This window comes from Puntigrus tetrazona, chromosome 7 (assembly GCF_018831695.1).
Source record: "Puntigrus tetrazona isolate hp1 chromosome 7, ASM1883169v1, whole genome shotgun sequence".
Taxonomy (NCBI): domain Eukaryota; kingdom Metazoa; phylum Chordata; class Actinopteri; order Cypriniformes; family Cyprinidae; genus Puntigrus; species Puntigrus tetrazona.
In genome coordinates, this window is record NC_056705.1 from 11,134,762 (window position 1) to 11,144,942 (window position 10,181).

Sequence of the window (10,181 nt, forward strand, 5' to 3'; positions counted from 1 at the left end):
AAGCAACACGTGCAAAAGAATTAATGTTTCGTTCCCCATTTGTCCTTTTTCGTTCCCCGTTCGTTCTCTCAACATGTATTTTGTAAACAAACAGCAAAACAAAAAGTAAAAGATTTTCAGATAATTTTCATTTAAAAAAGTGACAGTGAAACTATTTTCATAAATGACAGTACAATATAACTGGTGATTATAAACAAAATATATTTGATGTTTATTGCAAAATATTTAAATGCATACATACATATATATATATATATATATATATATATATATATATATATAGTATATATACTGTATGTATACACACACATATATATATATATATATACACACACACACACATATATATATATATATATATATATATATATATATATATATATATATATATATATATATATATATATATATATATATATATTTTTATCAAAAGAAGACATCAGAATTTAAACAATTATGTAATAATGTAAAATATTTAATAATCAAAGGTACAAAACATGCTGATTATCAAACGTATTATTTTGAAAATATAAATGTAAAAATATATGTAATATTCAGTTTGAAAATATTATACACAAACTGTTACAGTGAGAGCGTGTTTAGTCTGACTGTTCAATCAGCCAGTTCATCACTTGCTCTTTGTTTTCAGATAACCATTTAATGTTGGCTTTTGTTTGTTCAATGGCCTGCTCTATTGCCTGCGTCACAAAACTATAACCGCTCGCTTCCATGTCCTCTTTAAATCGCTGCAACTGTGATTTATCAAAGAAACAGAGAGAAAGAAATGGTTAGGTGCACGCATTTTCTATATATGTTGTGTCTACCACACATGAAAGAAAAAAAAAAAGAAAATTACATACATAAGCTCTGAATTTAAAATGAGCAATAATTTCAAATTGCCAATTTCTTTTTAAGCAAAGATGAATTAAACTGATCAAAAGTACTGAAAAAATGAAAAAAATGTTAAAGACATTTTACTTGAGCTTTGACAGCATAGGAATACGTTGCATTTTAAAATATATTACAGTAGAAAACTGCTAATCGCTGTAGTGTTTCACCGTGTTACTGTAACAGCAGTGTAATAACATTTGCAAATACAAGCTCTTGTTCAAAAAGCACAAACCTGTTGCAGTTCAAATTCTGTGGAAAACTTTTTTGTGATGCCGTAAATCAGTCCTCCAAAAAAGAAGGATCCATCGTCAAAACTATGGAGATCGCATGATAGAAAACGTCAGCAGAGGATTTAAATATACAGCCGGAAAGAAGAAAACCTAATACTCACTCCTTCGTTATTTGCTCCCAGTTCGCTCTGACAAAGTCCCAAACCAACGGCTGCCCTATTACATTGCCTGCCATATACACGATGCCGTCGGTAATGTCCTGCTTCCTGACTAGGTTTGGATCTATTGAGTATTCCAGGTACCTTCAGAAAACAGAAGGCAATTAAATGAGTGCGCATACCACGTACGAGTTAAATAAATAAAATGAATTATTAAAAATTAACAGACTTATAAGGAAATATAAGGTATGTACTAACATGATTTTATTTATATTTGCTTTAATAATAAACCTGCCTTTATTTGTTAATAAACTAGAGTGAAAATATTCATATTGTGAAATATTATACAGATTTTAAACAGCTGGTTCTATTCTAATATATTTTAAAAATATCATTTAAAGCTGAATTTACAAAAATTATAACACGCTGCTCTAGAAGCATTCATTATTATCAACGTTGACAGCAGTTATACCGCTTAACATTTTCGTGGACGTAAATTTGTTTCAGGCTTCTTTAATTAACGAAAGCTGAAAACAAACAGCAGTTCAGTTTAAATAGAGCATCTTTACTGTCACGGTTAATCAATGTCATGCGTCTTCACTGAATAAGAGTATTAATTTTTGAATTTTGGAAGAGTATTCATTCACGGTTTATACGTGGCTAACCTGTTTAACAGCCAGGGCTCTTTGGTGCACGATAAACCATATAACAGTTTCTCTGCCTCTGCAGCGATGGTCGTGTTTTTGAACATCTTCCATCCGAAATCCCACTCCTCAACACCTCCAGAGGCCATGGCATTACAGTACACAGTGAATTTCAGACTCGGAGGGATTCTTGTGTGGGAAAAAAACAAAATCAAACCGAAATAAACACAACCGCACCGAACCAAACCAGAAATATCGGCTAGAATTAAACTGAGCAATACATGAATGAACAGAGCTAGAAGCAACCTAAATGTTTAAACTGAATTAGAAAAAGAGCCTAACTGGAACCGAATCCCGTAAAAAGAACTGGAAATAAATGAACTTGAGCTTGAAATGAATTCTGACTTGTTTTTAACTGAACTAAAATAAATTCAATGGCACGGATAGACCCGGAAAAAGCTGAACAGGCTTGAAACGAATTCGAAGTGGAACTGAACTGAACTCCCATAAACAGGTAAAAAAAGAACTCGAAAGAAGTTAACCCAAATGGCTTGAAATGAATTTAACTTGAATTAAAAGAAACCCATAACCTTAAAATTAAGAACTGAACTGGTTTGAGCTGAATTCTTAGGGGAAATTCAATTATAAATTAAAAAAGAGCTAAAAAGAAGTGAACTGAACTGACTTAAACTGAATTTCTGATTAACAAAATAGACCTGTCTTAACTGAGAGACACTAAATGGAAGTGTCTAAATGTTCCATTTAGAACTAAATGGAATTAATCTGGATGAGAAAAATAAACGAGAAAGCTAATCAGAACTGCTATTTCAGGTTTGTTGAGGTGCTTTCATACGGGTTGGTGTCCGGGTTCTTCATCCACTGTTTGTACCACATCCTAGTGAGCTCTGAACATTCCTCCACTCCGGTTTTACAGGCCATTGAGATTGCGTTTATCAGGTTGTATCTGTAAAAGAAGTATCACACAAACGATAGAATATTTCAATATTTCCCCGTTCCCTTTTATCAAAGTGCTATTCTTTATGCAAAAACAGAAATGAATTAAATTCGCATTCTTCTCATTCATGAAGAGAGTTTTAAGGGGTCATATCATCCTTTTTTTCCTCGCTGTCCACTTAGTTCTTGCACCCATAATGACACAATAATGTATTTTTTATGCTCATATTTCACCCTCTGAACCTTACAATAAAATGCGCCGTTTCTGCCGATTTGCCTATATGACCTTTATGTAAACATCTTCCACGTATATAAAATTACCTACTGGTTTGCAAAAGCTCTGACAGATTTTCCCACACTTTATTCATATTTACCACATTTCCTTGTGTTTATGAACAGTATATATTTCCTCAGTGTGGTAAAGTTAATGTGTACTTGTGGGTGGTCATTTCTTTCTGCGGCCTATCTGACCTCAGTACAGAACGATCTGTTATTTTTGTTTTTGCAGAGGAGAATGTTTTCATAGCGCTTTAACTCTTTAATCACGATGTGGCCCCTTTAGAATTCTTCAAAACTCTTTTATGCTTATGGTTATATTAATAAAGCGTATGACTGACTGTGGTAACACATTGTGGTGGTACTAAAGTCACGCTTAGAAGAAACTGTAAACAAAGTAATGATGTATTTACTGGTCCATGTAACGCTGGGGTTTCTGAGTCCAGTTCGATGTGATAGCTCTGAAGTGCTCAAAAAGAGGCCGCGTCTTTCTCCGCAGGTAAGTCTGGAGCGTTTTAAACAAACGTTGAAATAAGCGTCTGATATGCAAGTGCACTTTATGCGAAATTATTTTATGTAAAGGCTGCGGATAATGAAAAATACCTGCAAAGGTCCGTAGACTTCTGTTCGGTCAAAAATGAGGAAAAAGTAGTCCAAGTTTCTTACGGCAGATTCCCATGGTATGTACTCCTTCTCTTTGTGGAGGTACTTGGTCGTGGCCAGAGCCAAGGTTATGTTGATTATCTTTGCCCTGTGAATAATCAGATTCAAATGGTTAATTATTTTATTATTTACAGCGAGATCATTTTGATGAAATTGAAGAATAATCTTTGCGGCAGAGAGCTTACCTCGCCAAATTAAATGAATCATCAATGATCTGGCCTCTGTTAATAACTGGAATAACCTGTGTGAATAGAGGATTGAGTCAAAAGTTATGTTATTATTTATTATATCTATATTTTATTAAGTAAATATACTTTCTAATTAAGTGTTAGAACAATTTGGAACATGCAAAACTATACAGTAAAACAATATATATATATATATATATATATATATATATATATATATATATATATATATAAACATACCCAAATAAAATCTGAATAATACTCAATTTATATATATATATATATATATATATATATATATATATATATATATATATATACACACACACACACACACACACACACACATATATATATATATATATATATAAATTGAATATTATTCGGATTTTATTTGGGTATGCAACTTTGATGCTCAATGTTTTAAATGAAAGATAATGATATATTTACTTTATGATCTAAAGTCAGTTGCGTATGGAGACGTTCCCAGTTCTGGGGATCGTAATTAACCCTGTAGTATCCCGTGACATTCAGGTTGGCCAATAACCAGTCAGTATCAGTCTTCATGGGCTCATATGAAGCCGTTTTAGTAAGCAGCCAGTGCTGGCCCATATTTCTGCTGCCCTTCATCCATGTGATTGGCACTATCCATTCATAACTGCAATCGATTTTGAACACAGTTTTAAAGGAGAGGATTTTGAAGCAATGTCGGCACATTTGTCAGCTTAAACGTACTTGTACGGAGATGGCACGTCCACTACCGCATCTGGGTAAATCAGGAAGTGCTGCTGAGAGATGCTTCCTGTTCGAGTGTCAATAGTTACTACAGGAAAACCCATCTGAAGAATCCATCGGTTCATAATTTCAGTTATCGAGTCTGGAAGCTGGATGCTTGAATCTGCATCTACAACCTTAAAAAAAAAAAAAAAATTTAAAATTATGTTTGTAAAGACAAACACGCCTTACATTAATATTTAAGGATTCCGTTGCATCAATTTGGTAACTTACTTCCTGTAGTTTTTTCCAAAGATCTGTGTACACAGTGTTGCTGTATGCGTACTCATGCAAATAGTTCTGTGGAAATCAGGCATTGGTTTTAGTCTGAGAAAATAACTCTAATGGTCACATTTATTCCTCGTGAAACCCAAAAACCCTTCAGACGTACGTGAAGCCCTTTAGCAAAGACAGACTCTGTCAGGAACTCAGACAGCATTCTCAGTACTGCAGCCCCCTGAAAACAGTTTAGCATTAAATAAAACACTGCAACACAACACTGCTTTAAAGTGTTATTTTAAGTTGCTTTTGGCGCATGTTGAAAACCTTGTTGTACGTGATGGTATCGAATCTCTGTTCGATTTGATTCGGGGTGACGACTTCATCCTCTCGTGAAGAAAGCGGGTGAGAAGAAACAAGAGCATCGAAGACAAACGCTCTCTGAACCTGTTGCTGAACCATCAGATCTTTCTTCAGGAGGGAAAAGACAGTGAGTGAACCCATAATACGTAACACACACACGTCTGGTGAGCTATCCTCGCAGGGACTCCATAGTCGTAATGGTTTTTATACGGTACTGAATTTTTTATTACCCTACACCTAACCTGGCCCTTACCGAAAGAAAAAATCAGCATTTTTACTTTCTCAAAAAAAAATCATTTTGCATTATTTATAAGCATTTGTATGCGTGAGGACCTCAAATTATGTTTTAAATGAGTTTAGAATTTTTTACGCTTTCAGATAAACATTATTTACTATTTTTAACATTTCCACCTTGTGACAATATGAAAAAAAAAAAACTAGTTTTAATACCTGATCCTACGCTTCGCTTGCTTATGAATATTAATTACGTCGAGTTACGTCGAGTTGCGTTACGTTACGTTACGTTCGCAGACGCGTAACGGCTGTCGGTGTGGCGTTTAAAAAGACGTTACTAATTCTTGCAAGGTAAGAAATCTCACCATTTTAAGTGTACAGTTCAAGAATTAAACTTTACTAAGCACCGTCGCCATGATTTATTGAGACACGAGTAGAAGGTGACGCTTTTGGTGGAAATAAAGCAGGCTAGAAACGCGACGTCACTATTCATCACGTGACACTCAATCGCTTCAGGGCGAAGTAAACTCAATTAAACTGTAAATTAAAAGCATAACAAACACCCGTTTACTGGTCACCTGGATGGAAAGTAAAGGAAACCGACCAACTGCTGTGTAAAGGTTAGACGCATTGATTGACATAAAAACCACGCATTCTGATTTCTAGTGTGTAATGGTATTATATTGTGTATTTTATGTTGTTTGTATTCATTTTAACATAGAAACGATTTTCAAATGTTGCTTGTTGAATATAGTGCACTTACAATATTCCAGCTGGGTTCAGCATAATCGGCTCCAAGATATGAAACATAACTAGCAAAACCTTCATTGAGCCACAAGTCGTTCCACCATCTCATCGTCACAAGGTTCCCAAACCACTAGACAATAATGCGACTCACATAAATGAAATGCATATTTCAAATTAGTCAAACAACACCATTTTTAGAGAGAGAGAGGGAGATGTTCTCCACATACCATGTGTGCAAGTTCATGTGTAATTACAGTGACCACCCATTCTTTGTCTTCATTAGAGGACACTTTAGGATCGTAGAAAAGCGATAGCTCTCTGTATGTGACCAGACCCCAGTTTTCCATGGCTCCAGCAGCGAAATCAGGCAGTGCGATTTGGTCTAGGGAACGGAAAGTATTAGTCTGACTGCTTTTTCCCCCAGTGGCCCGGTATTAATGGAGTGAGAAACAATGCTTGGAATGGACTTGCAAGTTTAAACTCTCACCTGATTTGGATAGGGGGTATGTGGTGTTGTAATAGTTTTCTAAATACTTTAAAATAGGGAACGTCACATTAAGGGCATAATCTCCCTGACCACTTTCAATGGCTTCTCTACGTCCCCATATTCTAATCTAAAAAAAGAAATAAAATACAATTGAATAAATCCATACATGTGTCAGCAATGCATTCAGTACCCATTTATAATTTATGTGCATTTAAAATACATTTATAAGAAAGAGGAGAATAAGTGAGTGAATATATCTTGGTTGTCTACCAAAATATTGGCCTCTGAAGGGGATTGTATGCTGGTAAATTCACTGACGACAAAGGCCAACAGATATGTCGACATTTTTTTAGTTGGCTCGAATGTAGTCCGTAAAACCTCTCGATTATCTATGGTGAGGTTTTCAGTGCCTGAAAGGGAAAATCAGAAAATGTGTGAAGAATTAAAATGTGTCCACAGATAAATCCATTCAATATACACCGGAGGACATTTCAGAAGTAGGGGCCAAAATATTTTTTTGAAAGAAGTCTTTTTTAGTTGATCAAACATACAGCAAAAACAGTAATATTGGGAAATATTATTATAATGTAAAATGCATATATATATATATATATATATATATATATATATATATATATATATATATATATATATTAAGTTAATATTTTTGTGAAAACTACAATGCATTTTTTTTCTCAGGATCAAAAGAACAACATTTATTAGATGTTTTTTTTTATTTATAATTTACTTTACTGTCACTTTTACTTTATTTACTAATGCATCCTTGAATAAAACTGAACTGCTGAATATTAATGTCTTTACAAAAAAACAAAACAAACAATGTATTGAAAAAATAAACATATATTGTCAGTGATTATATAACATGAAAAGGAAAATATAAGGCCTTAATGAGTGATTAAAGAGCAGGTTATAAGCCACCAAACAATCAAGGCCACCATTATACAATTTATAAAAACTTAATTCACGTTAAAATAATTGGTAATGTTTAAACTTCTGAAGTCTTTGAGATTGGCAATGCATCTTTGGAAGACTAAAAGAAAAACACTAAAAGTCATGTCATGAGATGCAGCATACCATTGAATTTAGAAGCATATTCTTAATTGTATCATTTTTGTGATGTAAATGATTAATCTTTGGATAATATACAGCTTTGATTACTGAATCAAACTGAAATGACAATATCGTCTAATATTTTCTAGTATTAGAGTCTGCTAGCTCACTTGCATTGGTTTGGACCAAATACGATGTTGAATGCTTTTTGTTTGGTGTGGTTCGCTTTAACACTGCCCTTTTGCATGTGAATCAGAAACTGTAAACAAAACAACACCGTGTGCTTAAGGTCTTGAATTCATTAGTTCACCCATTCAACCATACCACAGTGCGTTTGGAAGTTGACAGAGACCACCTCCTTAGTTGTATAAGATGAAGTCATGCCCTAAATAGAGTCCCTATTACACTTGTTTAGATGTCATCACTAACCCAGCTCCATGCCGTTAGAAAGAGCCACAGTTCCTGGAGGATGTAGGAGAGTCAGATGGAAGACGGCTTTCATTGACGGCTCATCAAAGCATGGGAAAACGTTCCTGGCAGAAGTGGGCTGCATTTGTGTTGTGGCAGCAATTCTACCAAAATAAGGTTATCTCAGTTAAGTGTTTAGGAAGTAGAAACTTGAAAATGTTTGTTTAAAATTCTGTGTGTAATTACACCTAGTAATGAATTTACATGTATATTTTTGCATTTAGCAGACAATTTTATCCAATATTCAGTAATAATAATAATAACAATAATTTAGTACTAATAACAACAATTATTACGTACAGTATTTCAGTGCAAAAATATAAAACAGCGGCTTGTGATGTGATAAAATATATTTTAAAAATTAAATTAAACATTAAGTAATTATTTCCTGATTCTTTACAAGTTCCCAAAATCATTTATGTTTTGATATTATGTACTGAGATACATAAATATTTGTACATTGAAATATTGTACATTAATTTGTCATACCACAGTACAAATACATTTTTTTAAAAAGTTGATAAAATTTTTTGTGGAAAGATCATACTGTATGTTGCAGGACCTAAACACTATTTACTTTATACATAGGTGTAATATAAACAGGAAATGTTATTAAAAAGATAAATGGGCATCATTTGTTTGTCAAACTAATTCTATACTGAATTAGCGAGGTTATATTAAAATGATGTATTGTTCCATCATAAACTATCTTGATTTAGAATAGGTAGCACTTGTTATATGAACTACGACTTTTCCCTCAATACATTTTTTATTTGCTGCTTATTAATAGTTAGTACTTTAGTACTTTTAAGTTTAAGCATTGGGTAGAATTAGGGATGTAGAATAAAGTCATATAGAATTATTATATGCTTAATTAGCACTAATAAATGGCTAATGTTGTAGTAATATGCATGCTAATAAGCAGTAAAGTGAAACGTTAACATTATTTCATACTTCTACAGCGATAAAATTGTATTGTAATTATTATAATAAGCATTTACTTAAATGCTGACGACAAAAGCTGTAAAATACAAACATTTCATCCCCAAAGCAAGGCCAGTAATACATCTTACTTTTTTACACCGTTTTCTGTGTATTCGCTTCTGTACAATCCTCCAAGGTCGTCCAACAGCTCTCCCCAAAATTCCATGTGGAGCCAATAGGATTTTCCAACTTGTAGAGTCCCTTTCAGCTGAATCACCAAGTACTGTGTTTGTGTCTGAAGCCAGGTCTTCAGCACCGCCGGAGCGCTCGTCCCTCCCAAACCCCTCAGCTTGGCATGATGCATCTCCGAGGTCAAGTTGAAGTTCAGCTCATTGGCGTGAATGAGGATCAGGTCGGTCTCCTTCACGCACGTGAACGCAACTCCAGAATTCCCAGTGAATATGTACATGCCCTGCTCGTCCGGCACCAAGCGAGGCCAGAGCGTCACATTGTAGTGCTCAGGAAGAAGGGCGTCAGGCAGTCTGTACTTGTCCCAGGGCTCGTTCGACGGTGCCGAGGTACTGTGGGGTGCTGCAGTCGTCACAATGCGGGTCCCATTTATGACATTCTCCTCGTTTTTCCGTTTCTCTTGAGCATAGACCACTGACAGTGCGAAAATGGTGAGCACGGCCACAGCGGCCAACCCAAAAAGCACAAACCCTAAAGGCTTACTGATGTAAAAGCCTTTCCCCATGACCGCAGAGTTAAAATGAAGTCTCAGGAGATGTTGTCAGGAGTTAATGATGGGGCCAGGAGAGGATCAAGTATATGCAGACAGTCTTGAAGCGTGTGTGATTAAATAGTGGTGACTGTGATGAATCATGCTGTGG

At 34.7% G+C, this 10,181-nt stretch overlaps 1 protein-coding gene across 1 annotated transcript; it reads right to left on the reverse strand.

Moving 5' to 3' along the window:
* Positions 1-446: 446 nt before the first annotated feature.
* si:ch211-276a23.5 (aminopeptidase N) lies at positions 447-10,135 on the reverse strand. The gene is made up of 19 exons (XM_043243319.1): positions 9,441-10,135; positions 8,329-8,471; positions 7,099-7,238; positions 6,829-6,955; positions 6,569-6,723; positions 6,358-6,471; positions 5,325-5,468; positions 5,170-5,235; positions 5,013-5,078; positions 4,740-4,915; positions 4,455-4,662; positions 4,002-4,057; positions 3,757-3,904; positions 3,567-3,658; positions 2,777-2,887; positions 1,945-2,112; positions 1,283-1,423; positions 1,124-1,205; positions 447-752 (listed from the first exon to the last, which is right to left on the reverse strand). Exons 1-19 carry the CDS (start codon positions 10,043-10,045, stop codon positions 600-602), a joined length of 2,895 nt encoding a protein of 964 aa, XP_043099254.1. The 5' UTR covers positions 10,046-10,135; the 3' UTR covers positions 447-599.
* Between the last annotated feature and the right edge of the window lie 46 nt (positions 10,136-10,181).